The sequence below is a fragment of the Crassostrea angulata genome, chromosome 3 (genome assembly GCF_025612915.1).
Source record: "Crassostrea angulata isolate pt1a10 chromosome 3, ASM2561291v2, whole genome shotgun sequence".
Taxonomy (NCBI): Eukaryota; Metazoa; Mollusca; class Bivalvia; order Ostreida; family Ostreidae; genus Magallana; species Magallana angulata.
In genome coordinates this window covers 51,601,643-51,629,483 of record NC_069113.1, presented here as the reverse complement: position 1 = coordinate 51,629,483, position 27,841 = coordinate 51,601,643, and the positions used below count along the sequence as shown (strand labels likewise).

Below are 27,841 nucleotides of genomic sequence, written 5' to 3'. Positions count from 1 at the left end.
TATAAAAGAAATATTTCTTATTTATTTATTTACCAGCAGAGTAACATTAATCATTATGTGCAAATCACAAACTAACCCCCCTCCCCCCCCCCCCCCCCCCCGCTGCCTTTTTATCAATAGTTATTAGTAAGGACAACAGATGAATTCTTATTTCCAATTCAACAATTTTTGATAATGATAACTGATGTGAACAGAAACAACATTCTTACATTAATTTAATGACATTCACAGCGTTTAATTATTTTATGAATGAAAATTAAAATCATGATCTTAGTCAGTGTTGCGTTTGAATTTCACGCAAATGACGCCGAAAGTGAAATGGGTCAGAAAAAATGCAGTAGTGCAAGGGCATTGATCAAATATATTGAAATTTTACATGTGTTACCATTATATCCCCATTATATCAAAAAGTGCTGGGAGCTCTATGAAATCGCTACCCATTTCACATTAATAAGCGTTAATTGTGGGAACTCAATGCAAATTTCTATTCATACACTGTTGATGTTGAATAATTGTTCTTTCTTGAATATTTCAAGCTTCCGGCACTTTTCGAAATTTAAGATGGTCATTTTACATGTTAGAAACAGAAATAATTATATTTGTTTATGTTACGCCCTTGCACTATGCATTTTTCGTATAATTCCTGCTTCATCTCTTTTTTAGCAGCACCACGTGACAGGGTTTTCCAAGAGACCCTAAAATTGCTCATGCAATAGCGAATTATCTAATTTGTATATTGATAAAATCTCACTTTGAGTAACATTTTTTGGAATAGAATATCAAGATTATTCAAAGGCTTACATTTTATGTGATAAATATCGCTATTATTTTATGGACGCCCTTAACATAGCTGAGGTTGAACTTAATTCAGCAACCAAATTTTTAACCTTTTACATTTATAAATCTTTATGCCATATTTCTACATCTTTTTTATAGAACGTTTAAACACGTGTACACTTTTATCCAAAACTACTGCTTTTTTAGGTTTTCTCAACCTGTCTATTTTTTAATAGTATATGTTATTCTTTGTACGTGCACAAGTACAGTAAATACACTGCCAGCTCATATTATAAATATGTTATACTGATAAGCCTTATTAAAGCTTAAAACAATAAAGAATTGAATTGAAATAAATTCTATATATGCCTTAAGAATATATTTCTAGGTCTTCTTTATACTTTTCCATGTGACAAATTAAATAAATGAACTAAATGCATAAATTCTTTTTAAATGTAGTTAAATTATTATACTTATCGAAATAAAAAAAAATGTTCTGTTTTAAAAGGCTATCGGTAAACTATTAATGGTGTAATGTTCTATTTTTAAGTATTCATTGCAGTTTGGAATATTAATCTTGATATTGATGAAGAATAAATACATAAATTACATAAAATACATGAAATGATACATAAACTTTTGGTGAAGAATTAAATCGAAGACTATGAAGTATACTCTAACACAGGAAAGATGTGTGTTTGGTACAATCGTGATTCAAAATTCAGCCAATCAAATTTGAATTTAAAATTATCTAAAATCAAATCAACCCATTTGTGCTTTTAATTGCATTTATTGGTTTTAATTTTACAGAAAGAAATTTATCGCATTTAATCAAATGAATTTGGTTATTTACTCAAAATGTCACTAGTTCAACGGCACTTGCTGTCCACTTCCCAACTGTTGACGAATGGATCAACATCGACCACAGTGCGACGCGATGATGTCATCATATCATCATAAATTTCGTTGTTGTTAGTTCCAAAAAGCCCGCCCAATTTTCCATGGTACCAACCACTGACAACAAATTTCAATTCATCTCTTGGGATGTTGTATTTAACTGAGAACCCACGACCGTTCACGTTCAAAGATTCCGCCTCTTGAACAATCTTCAATTCAGTTGACTGGTAGGGAGCACTGCTGATCTTGCCATCAATGCGTAGCTAAAAAACCATAAATCAATCTTAGTTCTTTTAGTGATTCAAACAAAAACTTACAGGAAGAATAAATAAAATGCTTTTAGTTTACCTTTCCATTTGGAGCTATCTGCAGTGTTTTTGTAGCTGTAGTAATGATAAGCTGTTTTTTGTTCTTGCCAAGGTAGTTTATGATGATCGAGAAGTTTCCGTCAATATAGTCACGTGTCAAAACGTAAGAACATTTTCCTGAGAAATCAAATTCCTTGCCATCAAAGGTTGTGAAGTGGTCTCCTCTTAAATAGGCAACAGCTAAAATGAAGAAGACGCAATTTAATTGTTTCTATTGCATAACAATTATTAATCTTTAAAAACTCCCCTTTGCATAAAAAACAAAAATGATATATATTAAACTTGCCTTTAAAGGGAGGGACCCAGTTGGAGGCATCTGAATCTGGAATGTATTCTGATAGTGATCCCATTTTGTTCCTATACTTTGGAAAGTAGGAGTGAAGTTTGCTGGTAAACTTTGAAATAGAGAATTTGGGAAGTTCTTGCAGGGAAGTCATTGAAACTGGTAAGTAAGTGTCCATTTGCAATTCTCCTGATTTCAGATCAAATACTGTGATTTTCGAATTTCGAAGATTACTGACGGAATTTTTCAGGATAGAAAACTCTTCCTCGATGTCTTTTTTTATCATTTCAAAAATGTTCTTCATTACCGATTTAATATTCTCTTCTACTTCCCAAAATTTGTACGCATCGTAACCCTATAAAATGAATAAGAATAGGTTTGTATTAAATATCATACAACATGATTATTTTATAAATTCGAAACATTCACGACTTCAAATGAAAAAATAAGTCCTTACAAGGTGGTAGCTTTGACCGGCGGCCTCTTTAATTGTTGCCAACACTGGTCCGTTCATTCTTGAAGAAATTTGATCTCTGACATCGTAGATGGCATTTGTGTATTGACTAGCAATGTCTGGAACACGGTATTCAGTGGCAGTTTTCAAAAGTGAATCGTATTTAGATCCAATGTATTCGGAAAGTTGATTTTTTGAAATTCTCGACACTGCGTCTACAAGTACGTTTAGAATGATTTTAAATGCATCTGACATTACACAATTACCAAAACTACATATTATATTGGATATTCACGTATCGCTAAAACAAGTACCTTCATAATGTTTCATTGCCGATTCTAAAGAGGCAGACAACTCCAGAAATTGTTGTCCAATTACATCCATTAGTTCTGCATAGTAATATCCTCCTCTAGATTCAATGAGCTTTAAAACAAGCAGACGATTCACCATTGGTAAGTTACTAGTATTAAACTTTCTATAGACTAAAGGTCAAATAGTATGAAAATGTATTACATAAACATAAGCACTTACTGTCATCAGTTCTTTTGTAAATTCAACGTACAAGTCGTACTTGTCCTTCCCAGGAAAGGATTGCCACTGGACTTTGTTGCTTTTAATCAAATTTCTAAAATACATTAAGATGTGTGAATGATTTTTTGCATAGACGATCTCAAATTCAAAATAAACATCATGATTATTTCACATGAATATTTGCATAATGATCTGACAACTAATTTAGATTTTGACCTCAGAGAATATCCTTGTGTGCAATACCTTAACATTGTAAAGTCAGCAGAAGGAAAACGTTTGCTTAATTCTTCGATCATTTCCTCAAGAAATATGCCGTATGGTCTGTATCCATTGCTTGCAGCTTCTCGGATCAGATTGTACTTGGAGTTTAACTCTTTACCAACAGCATCGGCAACCTCAGAGAATGCAGTGTTCATTTTTCTGCTATACAGGGAAATTTTGCCAAGTCCAGAAACCTGTTGAATTTGTATATTGATATATTAAGAAACTCTGTTTCATGTCTCTGTCACATGCATTTTTATCGCATTATCACCGGAGTGAGACCGGTTTGCCTAATGTGAGACAGCAGTGAGTAATTTTTCTGTCTTACACTGTGCATTACAACGCCGCTTTAAACGTTAAAAATAGTGTCCACTATAAGGAAATGATAAATAATTGAATAAACCAATCCATAACGTAATTTCTTTGGCTAATTGATTCAACAAATAAACTCTCATTGAAAAAATTGTTCTTTGATATATCTCTCCATTATATACTAAAGTTTGACAGTGCAGTTCCATCCTAGGGCCAAGATTCAGGGTCTAAGACTCGGCAAAACCTCGTCCTATTCTCTCGGTGAAAACTCACCACCCTTACTCGTAATAGTAGATGGTTCTATTTGTTTCTAAAAAAAAAAAAACAATAATGCAGTTGCTATAATGTTACCTTTAAGTCATTTATCATGGTAGGTCTCCAGTGAATTCGTGTGTGCAGGATTCTCGAGGTATTCAGTCTCATTGCAAACAAACTATCTGTGATTCTACGTGAATTTTCCTCTCTGTACACTTCAGCGAGAATGGCACTGGCATTCACATATTTCGCAACAAAATGTAAAACGTTGGCTGGGTTCTCTACAAAAATAAGACTTTAATAGGTATTGCCTTTAAATTTTATTTCAAGTTATCAATCGAAATATTTTTTGAAAACACAATTACCAATGTCGTAGCTTGTTTGGGCTTCGAGTAATTTCTTTTCAGTATCGAACGTTATCAGACTGTTGATTTCCTTTGAGTCATCATACACATTTCGCAAACTTAGTCTGTAGGGACTGGTTTCGATTTTTCCGGACATCCTCATTGATTTAATCGGCGACACAACCTAAACCATAAATAAAAAGTAGTAATATCCATCAAGGCAACTGCAAAATCAAAATTACATTTGGCCTTAGCTTAACAAATGGTAATATTACCGCGTTACAAACTGAAACACAGCGGATACCGAACATTGCTGAAATAAAATGCTAATATCAGCTACTAATAAAATTGTCCGACGCTAAAATAACACCATATATAAATTCTTTTGTCTTTGAATTTAAGTGCAAATTATCATACCTCAACATTCATCTGGCGACGCAGGCTGTCAATTTCTCCCATGAGAGCAAAGTTTTTCTTCATACGTTTTGCTGTTAGATAGTCGACGTTAATCCCACTGCTGTACTTGTTATCGGATATTCCAACATGTGATTGAAGTTGGATGTTCACGCTGCTAAACACATGTCGAACTCCAAAACTAAGAGTATAATTTTTGTTAGAGTATGTGGAGATATTTTCGATCCTGGAGTTGATAACCACTGTCTTATCTTCATCCTTGGAGTACTTAAACTCTGTTTTTCCGTCAAAGAGGACACTTCCGCTATTTAGTGTCATCTCAGAATCCAATTTTACATCCTAAATTAAAAAGATATATAAATAATAAAATATATCAATAATCTAAAGCTGTAATTTTGATTCGGTTTAAGATTTAAAAGACATTGAAAGACTAAAGTTACCTTTCCAATGCTTGGAATTTCGAAAGACACATCAGCTTTAAGGGAATCTCCTTGAGGGAAAAGACTTGCACTGACTCCGATTTTTTTATTTATGTCCCTATCTGCATCCCACGAAATAGACCCATGGACTGTTTTCTTGTCATATTTATCTTGATAAGAAGAAGACATTGCAACACTTCTCTCCGGAAATCGCAACTTCAGATTGTTCATATTTTCATAGTTGTTGCGACGCTCGACAAGGGAATGTTCAGCGTCAAATCCAAATACTTGGGCATTATTAATAAGAGTATCCCATGATGAAAAGATTCGGGAAGATGACATTTCTCCTGATCCTCGAACTTCAACTGATCTAGATGGAGTTACTATTTTTACTACGGTCTGTTTTTTCTGGTTGTAACGATCTGTAGTGTATTTCATTTCCACAGTTGCTTGTCTTTCTGTTGAAGTTGTATCCAAGTTCATTGACAAAAGACCTGATTTGATCGCATCAGACATGAGAACTTCTGCTTTTAACTCTAGGGGCTGCGGTTCTCTCATAGCAAGTGACGCCGTGTGCTTGGCATCTCTAGTATATGCAATGTCCATATCCAGTACTTTTCCACCATTAAATTCAGCAACCGCAGACTGTTTAAATGAGGTCGCCGATTTTTCCATGCTGCTTTGAATATTTAGCTTTCTCAGCTGAGTAAATGGAGTACTGATCATCATACTTCCCTTTTGAGTAGTTATTCCCCAGGAATCCTTGGAAGAATACGTCAGAGTTGACACAACGCTTTGTCCGTTCTCCCACGAAGCTGTCATTTGGTTTTTGAACTCACCGTCTGTTCTTTCATTTTTCAAACCAAAGTTAAAGTTTTCTAATCCATTCATGTCACTCGAGAGAGAAAACGAGCCATCTAAATCAGAAAAGGTGGAATATCTAAGGCTAGCACTCGACTTCATTTTCAGCCAAAATGATTGTAAGTCAATGCTTGAGGTTAAGTCACGTAAAGAACCTTTGCTTGTAATCATAAATTTAGAAGTTTCCAGTCCTGAAAAAGGAGTATTAACAACTGTTTCGAACACCACCGGTGATGAGTCTAGATCTAACAAAGACTTGAGTGATATGGCTTTGTTTCGGCTCGACATGATAAATTCGGCATTGTACTTCTTTCCGGAATTGCTGTATTTAGTTGATGCATGGAGATTTTCAATACCATCGAAAGGTGATGTAAACACCAAGTCTACTTCCATTGGTTCCAAAGATCCTTTGACAGATGCGCGGACATTGTTATCATCTCCAAACGAAACGTCGACGAACGATCTGATACTGTTTCTATTTGCTGTATGTTTTAAATTCAGTTTTGTTTGTTCAAATCCAACGAATGGAGTTTTAATGACCAAATTTGAATTGACACGACGCCAATTTTGTTTGAAAAATGTCATTGTTCCCTCCAATTTACCAATGTCTTCATGCTGGAAGTCACTGGAAGTGGTAAACTGATCTTGATCCCCGCTATGTGTAAACTTAGCATGAACATTGCGCAAATACGGTACTGGAGATTTTATTGAAAACGAGCCTTCAATTGCGCTTGTACTTTTAAACTGAACGGATAAAGAAGCCTCCTCGTTTTCGTAATTTGCCATGAGTTCAGTCTTGAAGTCTTGAAGTTCACCCATATGATAAACTTTCATCTCACTGGTAGATGTCGCACCATCAATGGTGTATGTAGTTGTTGATGTAAAGTCAAGCATTGGGGCAGCACTGTATCGCAAAAGGTTACTGTGGCTTATACTGTACTGACTTCCAAATGATAAATCGCTCTGTGATTGAAATACACCGTTCTCTGAAGATTGGGTATGTTTTGCTGAGAGATCAGAATATGGACTTTGGAACTTTAAGACATGTTCAGACGAGGAATCCTGTATGATGTTACGGAGGAAGAGAGAAACGGTTTGAGAGGAGCCATACTCAAGACTGCTAGATAGCTGCATGTTTCTCAAAGACCCATCTCTTTGGAAAGATATTGAAGTCGATTCAAAACCAGTAAAGGGTGTTTTTACAATCAAATTGGCCAATAACTGCGGTTCACGTTCATAATTAAAATCAGCCTCAACTTTCTTTTTATCGAAATGGACTTCTGAGTGTACTTTTAAGCCGTTTGGCGATGGTACTGCTTCCACGCAAAAAACCTGTTCTTTATAGCCTGTGATCGGTGTTTTCAGCGAGACCTTGAATTCCTTATTCAATTCATTAATGATACTGAGATCGAATTCAGACTTTTCTTGGTTAAAAAGAATATCAGCGTGTGTTTGGAAACCTCTATTTGTCATATGATGCGAAAATCTAATTGCTTGTTTCTTAAAACCTTCAAATGGAGTTCTGATCTCAAGTTCTCCTTCTATTTTTCCGTCTTTGTTAAAAAGGGCGTCAATTTCTACTGTTTTCTCCATTAATGTTCCTTCTGCAATTAGCTTTTGTCCCTCTGCAGTAAACTTAATATACTGGTTCTTAAAACCATCGAAAGGTGTTTTGATAGAAAGACTGCCTTTCTTAGCTGAGAGTTCTCCGTTGATTTCGATGGTCTTTTGTCTGAAAAGACCCACTGCGTGAATTCTATTTTGATCAATATTTAAGCTCAATCTTTGATTTTCAAATCCAGGGAAAGTAGTTTCAACAGATAAAAATCCATTTCTGAGCAAAGTTTGTCCTTTTAGTTCAACTGTGTGTTGCATGGCTAAAATCATGACATTTATGTTACCATTTCCGACTTTAACTGAAATCTTTTGTCTTTCATATCCAGAATAAGAGGAAGTTATTTCTAGATCGCCAGTGATAACAGTATCAGTAGTCAGTTGAGCGCTCAATTCTATTTTTTTCTTCTGGAATGTACTTTTTGCTTGTGCTTGGTATCCGGTCAGTGTCTTTTCGTAGCTCATTGAGACTCCTTGTTCTTCAAACCCTTTGAAAGGTGTTTTTAACGATATAGTGCCTTGTATATCATCAGAAGTAAGAAATGATGCGTCAAGCTCGATAGTCTTTCCTCTAAAAATACCGTGTACGTTTATGCTATCTCTAGTAGATGTCATAGATATTTCTTGTGATTTGAATCCTTCAAATGGGGTTTTTAAAGATATCTGTCCATTTCCATTACTCTTGGTTCCTTCAATTTCTATTTTTTGGTCACGGGCTGCGGCTTCCACACGAATGTTGTTTTGGTTGAGAACGAAAGACCCCGATTGTTTTTCAAAGCCTGAAAAGGGTGTTGATATCTTTATGTTTCCAGCAAGACTGGACATATTGCTGAATGTTGCCTCGACTGATACTTCATTATTTTCAATTCTTGCTTTTGCGACATTCGAAAAACCTTTGACATTCATTTCATGGTTTAGAGAGACTGAGACAACACTGTATCCTTTAATTGGAGTCATGATTGTTGTTGCTGCAGATATGGAATTCTTGTTGCTAAATGATGAATCGATTTGAACAGTTTTTCCTCTCATTGTTATTTCAATATGACTTTTGTAGCTGCGATCAGAGCTGGCGTGGTTGAATGATGTTTTTATTTCCTCGAAACCCACAAAAGGTGTTCTCAGGATAGCACTGCCCTGGAATGGAACTTTATCAAAACTCATATCTGCTGATATACTTTGCTGGCGGAATGTACCCTTAGCAGATGCCTTCAAACCTGTAGAGGAATAGTCATACGTGAAATCAGCTTTGGACTCTCTAAATCCTTCAAACGGGGTACTGAGAATGATTTTTCCTTCCAAGGATCCTCTTTTAGAAAGCGACATTTGACCATCAATTTTTTGTCCGTTGTTGAATTCAATTGTAAGAGAGCTTGACATTTTATCGCTGTTGTTTGAATACTTGATAATAATGGATTGTTGTTCAAATCCCTCAATTGGCGTAATTAGTGATAATTTTCCACTTATTTCGTCAGTAAATGAAATTTCGGTTGAACCAGTTATAGTTTTATCTGATGAATAGAGGGTCATGCTGCTTGAAATATGGTCATCGTTTTGATCATGAGTGAAAGAAGCTCCAATCTTTTCATTAAAAGGACTTGAAAGTGAAATCGATCCTTTTTGGATTCCGTTGTTCGAATAAGTCATATCTGCTTCAGAATGCTTACCATTCACGTTAATTTCAACGTGAGAATTCATTGATCTTGAGGAAAGCGCATAGTCGAAAGCTCCATCCAGATTTCCGAAAACACTTCTGATGTTCCAAGCCCCAGAAAGGGGTTGGGAATTGAAAGAGATGTCTCCCGATATTTTTTGATCACCTGATATGCTAGCTGATCCTGAACATTTGAAATTGCTTCGATTTCCATCGTGACGGAAAATAATATTTACATCTGCAATTTCCGAAATTGGCGTTTTTAAAGAGAATTGCCCTGTTACCGATTGTGACAGTCTGAACGCTGCATCCAATTCAATTTGCTTTCTCCCACTGTATGAAACATCTGAAACAGTTTTAAAGTTTGCCATTTGTCCTTCATGTTTTATAGAAGCCGTTATCTCCTCTGAGACAGGTGTAGTCAATAGAAATCGGCCGTTCAATCCACTGCGGCTGTCAAGTCTTACATCTGAGGAAACTCTCTGGTCATTGAAACTTGCTGAAGCTTGGACATTAAAGTTTTCGAAAGTACCTTCCTGTGAGATCGATATTTGGATGCTCTTTACAACTGGACATTTCGATTTTAGGACAGCTGACAGAGTCATTTTTGGAACCGCTTCAAAAGAAACTTCTCCTTCAATTTTCTTTTCTCCGCCATATTTTAATTCAGTTTCGCTTTTGAATGTTCGTCCATATCCGTTGTGGTTGAGTTTAAAACTAATATCGTGAATAGACGGACTTTTCATTAAAACATTGATGTGTATTTTGTTGTCAGTGTCAATGGTCAACTCAACTTCGGATTTTTGGCCTTCTAGGGAGTACTCTGCGCGGCTATTGAAATTAAGAAGTCTTCCATTGTGCCTGAAGGAAAGTTCACTTTCCCGATAGTTTTCGAAAGGTGTTTTTATTACTACGGATCCCTCAATCGAATCTCGGCTGTTATATGCAACGTCACCTTCAACTGCCTTACCATTGATAGAGACATCGGCGTGACATTTAAAGTTGCTCCATCCTCCAGCGTGTGATACAGAACTAGATATGCTCTTAACAGTTCCAAATGATGTCACAATAGAAGATTTGGCGGATATATCATTAGTTGAGTCAAATTCGGTTGTATATTTCATAGTCTCTTTTCCGTAAGCGATCTCAGCGACTGAATTAAACTTTTTCATGGAGCCTGTATGACTTACGACAGCTTTAAGAGGCCGAGTGTACATTGAATTTAGCAGAAGAGACCCCTGTAGAGGAGAACTGTTGACAGATAATTTGCTATCCAGAATGTTTCTGTTTCCGTATCTTAAAGTAGCTGAAGTTGCAATGGGAAGGCTTTCATGAGCAAACATTCCTTCAACTGTTTCAATGTAAGCCGATTTAAGAAGCACCCGCCCTTCAAGTTTGACTAAAGAGCTAAAATTAACATCTATTTCAGATCTGTCGTTGTTCATTTCAAATTCACCATGAGTATGGAAGTTATTTATTGTTCCATCGTGAGAAAGGCTTGCCTTCAGAAGTTCAACGGATTTGAACGGAGTTGTCAGTTTCATATCATAGATAATCTGATCGTTAAGACGCAAGGTGATGTCACTGGTGAATTTGTTATTTGTTCCATCCAAACCTTCTAAGTGGAATTGGAAGTCATTCCAAGTGCCTATATGAGTAAGTGATCCCTGTAGCACTTCAAAGCCCTCGAAAGGTGTTTGAATGGATACATCAGCTGTGATGTCCGAGCGTGTATCGATTTTCAGACCAGACGAAATTCGCTTCTTATTCAAGGAAAGGTTTACCTGGTTGTTGAAGTTCCTCAGAGAACCATCATGTGTCATAGAAAAGTCAAAATCTTCTACTTTTCTAAAAGGCGTCTGGAGAGCAAAAGAAGCTGCCAACTTTGGATCAGTTGCAATCATAACATCTGCGTTATAAAGTTTACTCTTTCCAACAGTGATTTCTCCATGGGATTTAAAATCTTTTAATGAGCCTTGGTGAGAAAGGACAACACCTGCTTTCTTCAGACCTTTGAATGGTGTTTCAATAGATACGTCCGCTTTAAAATTAGGCCTGAGAGACATTTTGAGATCAGCTGAAACGGATTCTTTTCCAATTGCGGCGCGAGCGCTGGTTTTAAAATTTCTCATGTTACCACTGAAGTTCCAGTTTCCTTTCATTTTCTTATACCCTGGCAATGGTGTTGTGATACCAATAATAAACGCTGAGTTTGATCCTCGCTTCAGTGTTATATCAACTGTGTATTTTTGGCCTTTCCCAAGGATTGCATTGGCTATCATTCTAACATTGGTTGGTTTTCCTTTCTTCACAAGAGTAAGGGTGATCGGATCAGTAAAAGGATTTTCGATCTGTAATTTTGCTTTTGTTCGTTTTTTGTTTACCATATCAGCAGACAATTTATATTCGGTTTTCTTGTTCATTTTGATATCAGCAGCCGTCTGAAAGGCTGTAAAATCTCCTGAGTGTTTAAAGGTTGCGGAAATATCTTTGTGAAATGGGGTTTTCAAAGTAGCTGATCCTGTTACTTTCCTTCCGTTTGAAAATGAAACGGATCCTTCGTATACAATTTTTCCAGCCTTTGTGATTGAGAGTTTGGTATCAAAATTACTCAAGGTGCCCTCGTGAGAAAATTCAGCTTTGATATTATCGATCAAAGAAGATTTCAGTTCTAAAGATCCGATGGTTTTCTTTGCTTTCTTAAACATAGCTGCAACAGAACCCTTTTGCTTTCCATATTTACCATCAGCACTAATCTGGAAGTCGCTTAGCTGGCCTTCGTGTGAAAATGAGGTTGCAAAATCATCTGTGAGTGGAGAACTAAATGATACCGATCCTGTCCAGGTTTTTGCCAATGAAAGTTTGGCCATAGCTTCATACTTCTTGGAACCTCCATACTGGAATTCGGCTTGGGAAACAAAATCAGTCAGTTTTCCTTTGTGGTTAAAAGAGGCAGAGATGTCTTCATACAGTGGAGACTTCAGTCCAATTGTTCCACTCTTCTGGTTATATTTTGCGGTTAGCTCGTATTTCTTACCTCTACCGTATGAACCTTCTATGTGCGAGTCGAATTCGGAAATGTCTCCTTTGTGGTTAAAGGAAGCAGCTATATCGTCATGCAGAGGAGATTTAATTGATAGATCTCCCGCAAGATTTCCATACTTTCCAGTTATTTCATATTTCTTGGACTTTCCATATTGCATTTCAGCGTGAGAGGCAAATTGCGACCATGTTCCTTCGTGATTTATTGCTGCGGTGAGGTCGTTTGCAAATGGCGATCTTATGACCAAGGTTGTTTCCATTTTTTTGTCGTTTTTAAAAGTGATATCCCCCTGAATTTTCTTTCCCCTGGTGTATTCGATCTCTCCATGACATTGGAATTGACGACTATCCCCACTGTGTCGTAGAGATGCAGCAGAATATGGAAGCGCTTGGAAAGGTGTTGTGAGAGCAATGCTTCCTTCTAAATTGTCGAGTGTAGGGCGTAATGAAGACTCTAATTTTATAATTTTTCCAGGCAAGTATTCCACGTTCAATTCGGTGACCTTCTTCTCGTTTTGATTGCTATGTGTGAATGAAACGCGAGTTTTTCTATGCTGTTCAAATGGAGTGTTGATCTGAATGCTAGCAATTATTCCACCGTATGAACTCCACTGGGAAGTGACAGACATTGGTCCAACTATTGGATTAATCATCAGATTTGCAGAAGTATGGAAGGACTTTGAATCACCTGTGAAATCGGCTCCAATGGTCATCTTTTGAAGATTTTTATATGGTGTGGAAAGAATTGTGTTAAAGCTTTTCTTTTTACCCCATTGACCTCTAGTCTCCATGGTTATTGTGTTTCTAGATGGAAGAGAGAGAGAGGACCTGGTGACAATTTCCCCACGTTCGTTGGACTGATCAACACTGAGTTTCAGGCTTTCATATCCAGAAAATTGGCTTATCAGTTCAATTTTCCCGCTCATTAATCCGGTGGGAGGGAAATCTAATTGTCCATTAAGCTTTGACACAGATTTTCCATTGTCCTGGTATTCAATTTGACCTGTAATGGGATATTGTTGGTATTGAGAGGTCACGGTTAACATTTTGATGCTTCCATGGCATGTAAAGACATGACTTGAATCTGCAACTCCATTGTTTCGTTTATAAACGTTGCTTAGTGATATAACCTTCTTTCCCTCTGTACTGTAATGAATTTTGTTATCGATCATTCCAATACCATGTTCATGTGAAACTGCCAATGCAAGGTCTCTGTTGAAAGGTGATCGCATTGCAAAGTCGAAAGTCAGAGATCCTTGTGGCAGGGACATGCGTTGCATTCCCTTTACCTGGATATCAACAACATTGGCACCCGATTCAAATTTCAATGAGGACTGGAGGTCATCGTGAGTGTTTCTATGAAACCATGACGATTCCATTTGTTTCATGGGTGAGCTCAGTTTGATATTTCCGCTGTTCTGAAGTTGCCAACCATTCCTGAAGTGGTGTACATCTCCTTGGTAGGCATATACATTACCATTGTGTTTGAAATTGAGACTGTTTTCAAATTTCTGGCCGTTGTCAACATGTTTTGCAGAGACAGAGAGACTTGCAATTTGATCCAGACTAGATTTTACACTAAGACGTCCAGTCAGATCTCTGTTAGATGCGGAGCTTTTGTCGACAGCAAGAATATCTGTCTGGAAAAAGTCCTTATTCCAGGAAAATTTGACAAAACTCATCACTCCATCTTCTATCTTATGTTTAAGTTCGATGCCTGTTCTCTCGAAACCTGAAATTGGAGACTTTATTTCAAGCGAAACGTCAACATCATCAAAATGCAATGGTCGTTTCATATTCAAGGTAGATGACATGCGTTTCATTGGCTTCCAGTCGACGTCGATGTTTGAAATAGACTTTGAATTTTCTAGCTGGTGACTCAAACCAATGTTGATTGATCTATAGTCTTTGAATGGAGATTCAATCTTTAGATCTGCAATATAGCCATCATTTTTCTTGCCAAATGAGGAATCAACTGAAACCACATCTTTATTCCATTCAGCATGGGCATGGGAGACATATTTTTCTCCACTTCTGTGTTTCAGATTAACATTACCAAAACCTAGAGGGCTGGATTTTGAAAAAGTTGCTTCCATATTTTGCAGGCCTTCATATGTTATGTCTCCTTGTATTAAAATCTTCTTGTCAAGGTCTTGATTTGCATCCCATTTGACATCTAATTTGCTAGAGAAGACTGGATCTTTAATTATTGTGTCGAATTCGGCCGTCACCTTTCGTGCGGGATATTCTAGGTCAGCTGCAACCTGAATGCGAGATCCGATTCGGACCAGTGATGACAAAGATACTGCATACTTTGTTTTTCCATACAGAATTTCGGAATTGGCTTGAAAATTGCTTGGGATAAATCGGTATTGTCCTGAGACTGCGAGTACATCATATGTTGGGATGTTGAAGGAAGTTGAAATGTCGTATTCATTTGTACCAACGTTTCGAAGGGTGCTTTCAATGATGTTTTTGTGTCCATTTTCCAGCTGAATAGTCAAAATGTTGGTGTATTTTTTGGCAGTTCTTTGATCAAATACATTACCAATGACTATGTCTCTCCCTGGAACAGAAATACCTAGTTTACCGACAAAGCTGGCTAATTTTTTAGACTTGTTTTTTAACTCAATTGCAGCGCTGTAAGATGATTTCTTTCCAAACACGACATCCAGGGACGAATCAATAGATTTCAATGACTGTACGTGCTTTCCTTTCATTTGATAGTTCACATTCTGAAAAAATGTTAGAATGACAGCTCTATATGACATTCTTTAAAAAAAAAAACATTCTTATATCCTAGAATAAGACACAGTTTAGTCAAGAGTATAAAAAGAGAGAGTAATGCCATACCAGGTATGGGAAGATAAATTTTGTATTTGCGTCCAGATTAAACTTCTTTTGTTTCCAATTTAGGACGTGATTTAAAACACTGGAAAACTCGATTCGCTTTTTTATGTCTTTCTTGTTTGGCCCATATACAACAGTCAGTGAAGCTTCAGAATGTTTCCAGTTCTTGCTGACATCAAAATTTACATTAAGATTGTAGTCGGACCGCTGCTTAAATGTCAAAATGCTGAAAAAAGAATTAAAGTAAAGTCCAGTTTAGACTGCATTGTTCAATGTAGAAACCATGTTTATTTATGGATCATTTGGAAATTGATATTGTGTTATTTATTTCAACGTGTAATCAACGAAAGCATATTTTTACTCACATGTTTCCTTTCGCAGCCGAGAGGCTTTTTGTGTTAGCAACATTCAGTTTTCCATTTAACGTTACTTTGTCTCTCATAACCTTTGGAATAACATAGTCGAGTGTTGAGCGAACAATGGCCATCTTTTGGTTCTTTAGCATAAACGTAGAGGTCAATTTTGTCGTAAATACAGGAGATTTAATATCAATTTTGGATCTGAAACCTGTGCTCTTTTTATTGCTGGCATCTCTAACTTGAACTGAAAAAATATATATATATATATTTATTTTCCCAAAAAAACGTTTCTTTAGCATATACACATTCCCTTATTTATTTTTCAAAAATATTTGTTAACGAAATAACATACCAGACAGTTTTATTGGCCTTGACACGATGCGGTCAACAGTCAAGTCCACCTTTATGGCTTTTCCCTTCTTGTATTCAGCTGAACCTCCAAAACTGACAAGTTCTTTTTCTGGAGTTTTAATGGAGAGATAGGGTCGATACCTTGCTGCTTTTGCAGTGGCGTATTTCTGAACTCTAGACTCGATGACGTATTCCTTCTTCTTTTCAAAGCTGATACTAGCTTTGCCAATCACCACAACACGTTTCTGGACAAAGTTGACTAAAAACAAAAAGGTTCAATCAAATCAATCGTAATTTTATGGTGGGATTTGATATAAAGATGGTTTTTTATTCTTTGCATGATTTGGAGGATTAACTTCATTTTTACCTTCTGCTTTAATTGGTTCCTTTGATACTCCAATCAAAATAACTTTAGCATCAATAAGTTTCATTCCACTGTACTTCATTCCTCCTTTCAATTGAATTGACTTCATTTTGGGCGCGGATATTTCCACGTGTGGTGTGTACTCAAAAGTGTTGCCTTTTCTTGTCATAGCTGCTTCTGCCACAACGGAGTACTCCTGTTTGTTGTTAACAAACTTTCCGCTGATGTGACGGAGATTTTTCTCATTTTCGACTTTACCTTAACAAAAACATTAATTACTTAGGATGAAAATGCCTCATTGAGTTCCACCTATGGGTTACAGGACAAAACGTTATCATAAAAATACACTACGCGGGGATGTTAAGGAAGCATATGGAATCTGAGTTACATGTAATTCCGTGAAATCACAAATCTTAGTTATTATGTACATATTCAAATATCTAAGCAAAAAAAACGTAGACCAAAAACAAATAAAAATATACTGAAGACAATTTTTTTTTTCAGAAATTAAGCAGTATTACTTAGATTTACACATTGATGACGTCATGAATAAAAGTTGAAAGTCGTGTGAATTTGATCGAAAAGCATTGTAAATATATTTAAAATATAGCTAATCTAAGAACTCTAATAAAGTATTGTGGTGTGTTTTTTTGAGAATTGAACAAAAGAATACTGGGAGAGATATTAGTTTTATCATTCATTTGCTAACGGGTATGTTAATTTGTTTTTATTCTTCGGCCAGGGTTTCCTCTGTCGTTGTTTACGATATAAAAATCCTACTAGAACAACACTACCCCGTATATATTGAACTTGAAATTTTGTACGTATCGTTAGTTTGATCAATGCTTAAGTTGAAAAGTGCTGCTAGAGTCCCATGTTGTGTGTTGTTTTGATGCAACATACCGTTTTCCGTGCAAACTTTATAAGAGTTGGAAAGGTTTTACGAGAGCCGGATGAATAACTATTTAATTAAGAAGAACATAGAATTCTTGCAGCGGTTTTAATTAAACTGATATGTTTTGCATTTGGTATTTTATTTTGGAAACCGCGGGGTAGTGTTGTTCTATCTCATTTTATGTTAAGGAATATATATAAGCTATTTATAGTTGTCACGTGATAATTCACCAATCTGGCAGTAATGTACTACCCCATTTTAATGTACTGACATCTATTTTAAAGAATAATACTAAGTTTTTAATCTCATTCAAAATAGTCATTTAATTTCACGAGTTTGAATATAACCGTTAAAATCAGACCCTAAATTGCCCATATGCGTCCTTAACACCCCTGCGTAGAAAACCATTAAAACGTCATAAAACACGAGAAAAGTTAGAGATGAAAATAGATAAATACCTGTAAACAAAGCTTTATTCCACGGTGACTGAAGACCCATTTGAAGTTTGGATCCAATTTTGTCCAGTAAAAATTCTGCAGAAAGAGCTCTATCAGTTTGTGAACCTGGCGTGTCAAATGCCAAACGGATATTCACCTCTTTCTTTGTCTGAAAATTATGTGGAAAAGATATTGTTTTGCAGTTTGTACTATTTTTGCAACAAAATGGTTTATATACCTAAAATTGTTAAAAAAAAAACAAAACAAAAAAAACAACAAAGCACAAACAAAAATCAAAATATAAAAAATGTAATACCTTGCTCAATCGGGCCTCGACATTATATGATTTGTGAGAATCTTCTTTCATCAAGGATACATCCAAACTGATGGGTCCTGTCAAAGGAAAGTATGGAGCGCTCGTTTCCAGTGAAGCATTTGGAAATTTAATTTCTCCGCACAACTTCAATCCTGTGATACGGGCAAGATGGGATCCGGTGCATGTCTTGTGAATTTTTCTATTTTTTGTGATCATATTCTGTTCTTTTTCAACATCACGATGAACAGTGAAGAAAGCAGTTCTGTAAATTTTGATAAAATTAATAACTCATGTGTGAGCTTTATTTTTTTAATGTACCCACTATTACATAATAGCATTATTCTTACTTAACACTGAAGATTTCCATCTTGTCCTTTGGCACGTCTAAGTTGGCATTGAAAATTGTTCCGTCCCGAAGTTCCACATGGCCCTGCAGTAATGTGCTTGAGTGAACAGTTGATACCATCTTTAATCCGCTCTTCGTCACAAACGCATCGACGCTCATCATGCTGGAAATCTCCACAGCAGTGCTTAAAAGTGCATTTCTCTATTAATCATTTTTTTTTCACATCATCTGGAATTATTCTATTACTATCTCGTACATTATATATATATATATATATATATATATATATATATATATATATATATATATATATATATATATATATATATATATATATATATGCAATGTTTCTTTTAAACATTCTTACCTTGGCTGAATAAGTCCACTGATAAGAAGACTTCTAGGACTTGTGCCTAGTTTCCGGAGGTCGACCTTTCCTGAAGCTTTCATGTCAATAGTGGCAGTACCATTAATTGTCAGGTTCAGAGGAAATCCAGCACTTGTTGGAATTATCATGGAAGTGTCCATGAACATGATATTCTGGGTAAACGTGTAATCGTGATTTTTTGACATACTTATCAACATTTCAAGAACGTTGAAGCCACTGGAAAAACTGGCGAGTCCGTCAAAACTGTTGTAAGAGAGTTCATTTCCAAAAATCCGCATGTAAAGAGCTCCTCTCAGTTGGTCCATTCCAGTCCCAAACTACAATTTTTTTCAATTTTAAAAGCTAGAACTTCAATAACACAAATTGTCAAATTTAATCATAAATACTTAGTCGTACTTACCTGGCTGTCGATTTTCTTCATCTTCTTTTCGTCAATCCCTTTGACAATCTGAGTTGTTGCTTCCTTGACATCTTTTTCAGTAAAATAGCCATTTGGTCCGAAATAGGATTCTAAAAAGTATTCTAGTCCTTCCACTCGTCCTCCAATTTCTAGAATGTTGACTGACTTTCCAAACAAATCAACAGTCAGATTTGCCATCAATGATCTTGGAATAAATGATTTTGAGGACCAGATCAAGTTGCTTTCGATTGAAGCCCCAGTGTTGATTTTTTCCAGGAAGAATGACCCCTCGTAATTTCTTGAATACTTTCTCTTGTCCATGTCAAATTCTTTTTTTAGATATTCACTATTCAAAATTGATATTATGTCTTGCTTAAATGGACTGGACGACTCCATAAGATTTGTTAGATGAGACCAGATAAATGACCCAACTTGGTTGACCTCTTCCTTCTCTAGTGCATTTCGAACGGTGGTGATGATACTCTTTGATGGACATTGCATTATGGCCAGGTAAGCAGCAATTCTTAATTCTGCATCTTCTTCTTTGTCATTAAAGACTTTCAAAGCCTCGGTTCTCTAAAAAGCCACATCAAAATTCAGATATTCGATAGTATTTTTTATCTTTTAAATTATATTTACCATGGAATTCTCAATTGTTTTGTGGTTCAGTTTTTCGGGAATTTTGTTTATACCCATCGTTCACAATTTCATATCATCAATTGATTATAAAGTCTTCATTCATTGTTCATAAAAGTAAATCGACAAAATTTAAATACCCATGAACTTAAACAATTGATAATCCCCAAAGAATGGTTCGCACAAATTCAATTAATTTCACATATAGTAATCTTAATACATACGTCATTGTCACATGAAGCACGACGGAAGGCCTCAATTGCAGCAATACGAACTTCCATTGGGTTGTCTTTTCGAGAGATGCAACTGTTGACAGTAGCTGTGGCTGAGCTGGTGTGTCCAGAATTGCCCAATGCACGTAATGACAAGACAATCTGAAACACCAAAATGAAAATATAAGATGGAATTAGCATTCTAAACCCTTTATACACAAAACAAACAATATGCATTTCAAAGATGCATACAATAGCTAAACATTACGTTTTCTTTGTTGTTGTTGTCCACATAGCAACCGTATCCAATCTTATCCTCAAGGGCTGAAATAACATTTGCGATATCCAGGTCGTTTTCACATCTGGTTTTTTTGCAATACGTGTTTACAAGAGAGCTGACGGCCAACAGTGCTTTGCCATTCTTCTTCAAAAGCGGCTGCAAAAATAATAAAAATTGTTATATGTAAATTCCCTCTGTCATTCAAATATAATCGATTTTAAAAGGATAATGCAGCCTTATCTACGACATTAGCTAGTCTTACCATTACTTCCCTAATCATGTCCTTTGATGGGCTAGGAATAAATGCTAGTGTTGTCATCCACATATCAGCCTCAATTCCAGTTACTTCATTGTCAGTGATCATTTTTGTTAACATTGTAACAGAGGCTGGTGTTCCAGTCATGGGCACAGCGTCCAAGAAAAACTTCCTGTCATCAAGAAGACACTCAAATGTATGACTTAAATTTACATACTGTGAAAATGGAGAAAATGGTGAAATGTAAACGTATCTATTACCTGACTTTCTGGTTGTTGTCGCTGCAAAGAGCACCACTCTGGACGTTTGTGTAAACATCGTTCAATGTCTGGGAGTCAGCTGATCTCATAATGTGCACGAGGTCAGAAAAAAGACGAGGAGTTTCAGGACGAACGTCTCCTTTTGTTTGGGCACAAATGTTGACCAGTTGTTTTTCTATATTTTTTCGAGCTTTTGTGCTGCTTGCCGTGTCAACATGGTGCTCAAAGTTCATGTCAGCTTTTCTAGTCACAGATTCTGAATAATTAACAAAACTTATTAATAAATGTTGTAAAAGCTTTGGTCGAATTTATTGAAATTACGACATATAGTAATTATGAATCTTACTTGCTGTTGATACTCCAGTTCTTTCATTCGAGTATTTCAAGGTCTGTCTGCTCTCAGTCATGGCACCACTTGAATCTCTTGAGAAAGGTCTAAACACATGTTGTTCAGTGCATGAAGACCCTTTAAGGATGCCGGATTTGCTGATTTCTTGTTGACAGTCGTGGCTACTCTTCATAATTGGTAAGGACTGAATTTCCTTTAATAAAAAATGTATGTGAGATTTAGTTTTAATTTATATCTCTATAGTATTTTTTGATGACAAATTATGTGGATGTGGAGATAATTAAAGAAAGATGCCCTCTTACAGATGGCACCCGATAGGGAGTTCCCTGTAGAGTTGTCTGGTATCCATGACGCTCGGTGCACCCAAGAAGGTTCTTGTGTTTCTTGATGGTTACAGAGTACCACCCATTTTCAGACACTGTATAATCGGCATCACATGTTCCCGTCACGTCAGCCTAATCATATATACATGTATGTATTTAGATATATGGAACATTGGTATCAGCATTATGAAATTATTATCAAAATTATCAAAATCTAGGCTACTGACCTCACTGACTTTCTGATCGGCTTGTAGATTTTCCATGGTGTTCTGAATCATGGAAAGTATACCCCGTTTGATGTTAAGAACCCAAGCTGTTTCACTGTCAGCCGGACACAGAGACTCAATACGACCGTCTTGGAAAGAAAATCTCAGTGAGTTTTCTTCAAGTTGTTGGCTGAATTTCCCGGACATTGCTGACAGGATAAAGTTTTCAGGTGACTCTGCATTGCGTTCGTGGAGCTGTACGTTCCTTACCTTTAAGACAAGGTCACATTTTGAAAGAACTTCCACTTGAACTTTAGCAGTCATTCTGATTCCAGATTTTCCTTCCGATGCTCCTTGGATGAGAGTCGTTGTATCCACGTCATAGTCGTATTCGTAAGTTGTGCCAGGTTGATATCCGAATTTTGTAGAGTCTAAAATTCAATATTTTTTCTGTTATTATTATTATTGAGTTCTCTGTCTGATTTAATGAGTCGTTTGCGAGCAGCTTTCTCAAATAAATTTTAATTACGATGTTATTTACCTGTGCATGTTGTTGAACATGTTTCACGTGAGTTAATATCTGATATAGGTCCTGTAAGAAACAAAAAAAAATCCAAATAAAAGATAAAAATGGAATAGATTTAAAAATTTAAGGGATGTTTACTTTCCTTTGATTGTTTATTCAAAAAGGCTTGGAGACTAAGCAGAGCTGAAGTCGAATACACGATTTTTTTAAACTGTGCATCCTTTTCGGACAAAAAAAATGCTACTATCACACACAACGTATTCTCAAATGTTAAACTTTTAATTTAAAACTGATATGTTGACTAACGGTGTAAGATTTCAAATAATAATTTATATAATCAATATTTTATTACTATAATCATTACACTCCAGAGCTGTATGTCATCTCGGGGCAAATAATCTAATATGTCTTCCCCAAAGCCATGTTAAATGTGTATTGAAACACTTTAACGTTATTTAATTAAAGAAAACATAAGCAGTATGATGAGCTTTTAATACTTGATCACACCAAATTTGAGTTCAAGTTCCATTTTGTTTAATATCCTTATGGGTCTGTGTACAATAAAAACAAAATGAAAAATATTCAAGGTACATGTGAAAACCAAAGGTGTTATAACATTTTAAAGCATTTAACTTAATAAATTTAGCAAACATTTATCTTATTTTAATTCTATTTTCTATAAAGAATCGAAAACATATACTTATGAAACTTTTATCGTTATAGCGTCTGTTAAATTGTCTCGATTACACTTGCTTACACTAGCCAATAGAATATATAGCTAACACTTACCCGCCAAGATGCCTGCCGTAAAGGCTAGCAATAATATAAATGTGCGCTCCATCATTGGAGCTCGGCGGTAGCTTCTCTATTGGTGGTCAGGGTGGGCTCCTGTCAATTTATAGGAGATCAGGGAGAGTAAAGTACAGCGATAAAGTTTGCTGAGGATTGTGAATATATCTTTATCTGTATGACGTTTATCAAATAGTTTGCTTCAGGTACAGAGTGCAATATTCTCTATTAGGGTAAAGTAGATAAATGAATATCATTGATTTCAAAGTTTATTAATTATCAATGGAATGTTACGTATTTATTATGCAATTGTCAAACATGCAATAACGCATACATGTTCAACGCGTTTTGTTTATATATGATTGTCTAAGAAAACTAATTTGTGCAAGTTTAAACATTTTTGCTTTACTTTGCAATGTCTTGCTGCTGATATCTGACGAATATTTAGGATAAAGCACTTAAAGTTAGTGCAACTTGTTTCTTTTTTATGGAGCAAACATAGCATTATTCTCTACGTACTTATTTGAAATTGAGTTTTGAGGAGTGAATTCAATTCCTAGCTAATATATACATATAAAATCTGGTGTGCAGCAGTTAGGCTATTGGTTAATAATTTGGCCTTAAAGGCATAAAATTATATCAGTATTTAAGATAATTTTAATTTGTTTTTGTAGTGAATTTAACATAAAACATGTATTATCCCTCTATTTAGTTCCCTTGTACACCCTAGTAGCTGATGACATCATTTATGACTCAAGTATGCAATCCAATCAAAAAGACTAAAACAATGTCTTTTGTGATATTAAAACAGCGAGCAGTACGCAGATTTAAATAAGCAAAATAGTTTTGTTAATAGATAATTATGATAATATTTCGTTTGCTTAAGCAACCTTAAAGGTCAAATATAGATCATTATAATATAGTGGAATCATCATTGTTCGTGGAAGACCAATGTTCGTGATTCTCGTGGGTAACCATTGCCCACGAATCTGCATTCCAACTAACTTATATGAGATCATTTGTTTAACATTTATTGAAATTATCCCGATTTTACTACCAACAAAATTACGTCGCCATGACCAAGGAAAATTTTGGCAACCCACGAGCATTGACCCCCCCCCCCCCCCCACGAATAAAAATGATTCCACAGTATATTATCATTTAACGTATTGCATTTTACCTTCATCTAAAAATGATATTGAAACTTCTTTATCAGAATTTGAATTGTACAATATCAATATTTGACACACTTTTCTTATTTTTTTTGTTTGTGCGATGTTTATTCTAAAATTAAATAACAAAATAATAAAAAAAATATCTTTCGGTATATTCATGTCTTAGGTTAACTCTATTTTTGAATTCATATTAATAAAGCTGACGAAATAATCACATGAAATGATAATATAGTATCATTTAGATTATCTTTCTTTTCTTTTGATTCAGGATGATTCAGGTGATTGATTAAGATATACTATTCACAAACAGCTTGGAACAGACATGTTGAACTCCCTTTTAAGTCTACACAGGAATCAAAACTGCATTGGCTACAATATCAAATTCTATATAGGGTTGTTCCTACAAATAATTATATTTTTAATATATAAAAAACAGTCTGCTGTGTTTGCTTTTTTTCTAAATAAATGAAGAGAGTATTGATCACTTATTTTATGAATTTAATATAGAAAAAAAAGTGTTGTGTGATGTTTGAAAGTGGATTTTGATAGTTTGAAATTTTATTTACATTATATATACATTCATTCCTTTATGAAAAATACGAAAACAGACATGTTTATATATTTGTTTTAACTTGATAGATTTTATTGTGGATCAATATATATTTCGTGTAAATGTAAAAATAATAATACAAAAAAAAACTAATATTCATGCATTGAAAAATGTCATAACAGAAAGTCTATTATCCGAAAAACATTTGCTGTTGGAAAAATGTAGATATAGGGAATATGAAAGCCACTGACAGAAAATAAGTGAAAATATTGTACTTAAATAAATGTGGATGTGGTAATAAATTTTAATTTATCATTTCTGTGAATTTTGTTTCTCTATCATATCAATTGGCCTTAATTCATTGTACACCCATACACTACCTGCATCTCTCTCTCTCTCTCTCTCTCTCTCTCTTTCTCTCTCTCTCTCTCTCTCTCTCTCTCTGCTTTCACAACACAATAGAGTTGCAAAATTAAATAATTGATTAGTGATAATTCTTAACAATTGTATTAATCATATTTCATGTAGGTAGATATATATAGTGAAATGAAAAGGTTAAAAAAAGTAAAATCCTTAATGACAGTGTTTGATCAAAAACAAAATTGTTTAGAGTTTAATAACATACTGTGGAATCATTAATAACCTAAGTCGAACTTTTTAAAAAAAATCTTTTAATGATGTTGTTATTGATATTTATTTATTACCGATTTGAAGAACAAGTATATCAAAATAGGTGGAAACAATATAGCAATAATTGGTCAACGAGACTAGGAAAAACAAGGGTAAAATCAATTTTCTGAAGATGTAAAAACAATAGAGTATACTTTTCTCAAGAAATGAAATCAAATGAGTTTATTTTTGTCATTTGAAATCGTCTAGCTCAATTTAATCATAATAAATAGTTTTTTTTTTACTCGTTTGCACGTTCATACAGTTTAGAAACGTTTCTAAACATGCAACATGTTGCTTAATTCGAATTAAGGCTAAATTTGTCGTCAATAAAACCTGCAAACAAATATCTTTCTATTTTTGTTAATCATTTTAGAAATTTCTTGAAACGTGTTATGACATACAGATCCCTTCCTTCTGTAATATTTCTTTCTGTTATTATAATTGATGCTTGTATAACAAAAATATTTCATCATTAACACACTCATTAACAAATTCTTTCACGTCTCAGCTGTGTTAAGGAAGGTATCAGAATTCTAGCACGTTTGATTTAGGAAAATTTGCATATGCTCCTCCCCTTATTTATGATATTTTACGAGATGTTGTATTTCGGTAATTAACAAATACCTACCAAAATGAATATGGTTAATTATTGGGTTAGATTGTTTCAAGAAAGGTGTACTGAAATAAAAATTTCAACTATTCTTTATATCTTGCGAAATTGTAAAATTCAAAAGTCGCCTGACGACTTATCGAGGTTGACTACGTCACATCGGCGCTTGCAGCTGTGATCAGAATAAACATGTGCACTTGAGTGACATATCTGGGAATTTAACTCATTTACAACCAGCGTGGATGGAAATCGGTAGAGGATGCAACTGAACAAGGTAGGATTTATCTGTACTTCCCCTAGATATTGATTTATATTATCTAATACTGTAGGATGAAACGGAAACAAAGGAAAATTCCCCGGCTTCGATTTTGTTTACTTGTTTACATTTGTTTTTCATGTAATATTGTGTTTGATTATCAATTTAGTGACTCGATCAGGCAAAGTAAATGTTCTGCGATTTGCTGATTTTGATCATAAAGAGTATTGATGCTCATTGTAGCTTTTTGCTGGTCACTTTTATCGCAATAATATTAGCTCGCATTTTTTCCGTGTTAAAAGAAATGTAAACAACGAAAACTCCAAACACTGTGCTAGCACTACAAAGATTACTGTTAGGATATTGATTGTATTGTTGTTTATGTAAATCGAAATGTGTTATTTCAACTAGTCTTCTTTGAAGATGATTACATGTATGAATATACAAACTTAAAATGTTGAACTGAATTTCCACAAAGGACTATATATGACATGGGCCTAAAATGGCCACTTAAAATGAATATCATCATTTTACTGTAATTCTTTGTTTTCTTTGTACAGATATATATATACAAAATGTTCATTTTGATTCAACTGCCAACAAGTAAGAAATATGATATCGTAAAGACAACCTTTTCCCGCCATTTTTGCATTTTAAACATTAAACAGCTCGTTTTCAGGCAGTTTATCTTTCAGAAAACATAGAGCGCACGCTTGAACAAACAAAATATTTTAATCAGAGATGTATCTAGCCAAGGATAATAAGTGACAAAAAAATTTTCCTTGTTCAAGAATGCGCTCTATATTTCCCATTCATAAAAAGATAAGGAAAATGTCAATTTTTGACTGATTTTGATTGAATGATAGAAATAGCGTCACTTCTGACGTCATATACTGCCAGTGAGTGCAAATAAATCAAATAAATAGGTGACAAATATATTTTACATCATTTCTTCTAAAATATAACATATATAACCAAAAAGGCTTTAAAAAATGGCGAATGAAGGGAGCAAAATTTCACTCATATCATATTTTGTTCTTTCAAAGAATAAACATTTGATTAGGCCCGCTGTAATATTAATGAAATTAAAACTGCCATTAGAATGCACAATAATGAAGTAATTTTCCATTTTCATGTTATCTTCAGCACAATATTTTGCTAAGTATAACACATTATTCAATTTTCGGGGTTTTATAGCAGTAAATGGTCCACTGGAGACACTTTTTTGGGTGTTGATAAAAAAGTAGGTACTCTATAAATATTTCTATTACTCTTTTACTCGCTAACTTCATGTATATTTGGTCGGCGAGGGTGGGGGTTAAAATGATATTACTATAATGTAACCTATCATAATATTTTTCATTGAACTTTTTTTTCTATTGAAATTAAATTTGAAATTAATAAATATTCATCATTTCAGGCATTGATTTTCTTATCAACTGCACTGCCTCTTTATATCAAAAAGACAGAGGAGAATTACATGTAGTGTGGCAGAAGAATGGTCAATTTCCATAAATTCCACACCATGACTGAATAATGCTGAAAATTAGAA

The 27,841-nt window shown here is 34.9% G+C and overlaps 1 protein-coding gene across 1 annotated transcript; it reads right to left on the bottom strand.

Moving 5' to 3' along the window:
• Window positions 1-1,547: 1,547 nt before the first annotated feature.
• Window positions 1,548-23,088, bottom strand: LOC128175440 (uncharacterized). Its single transcript, XM_052841065.1, has 29 exons — window positions 23,027-23,088; window positions 22,253-22,303; window positions 21,733-22,142; window positions 21,485-21,637; window positions 21,180-21,375; window positions 20,834-21,089; window positions 20,580-20,745; window positions 20,306-20,473; window positions 20,050-20,199; window positions 19,190-19,765; window positions 18,769-19,106; window positions 18,403-18,585; window positions 18,056-18,317; window positions 17,761-17,908; window positions 16,411-16,665; window positions 16,045-16,302; window positions 15,699-15,936; window positions 15,337-15,559; window positions 5,337-15,218; window positions 4,900-5,235; window positions 4,504-4,666; window positions 4,235-4,419; window positions 3,554-3,765; window positions 3,311-3,404; window positions 3,094-3,202; window positions 2,783-2,994; window positions 2,329-2,680; window positions 2,023-2,222; window positions 1,548-1,937 (listed from the first exon to the last, which is right to left on the bottom strand). Exons 1-29 carry the CDS (start codon window positions 23,079-23,081, stop codon window positions 1,647-1,649), a joined length of 16,122 nt encoding a protein of 5,373 aa, XP_052697025.1. The 5' UTR covers window positions 23,082-23,088; the 3' UTR covers window positions 1,548-1,646.
• Between the last annotated feature and the right edge of the window lie 4,753 nt (window positions 23,089-27,841).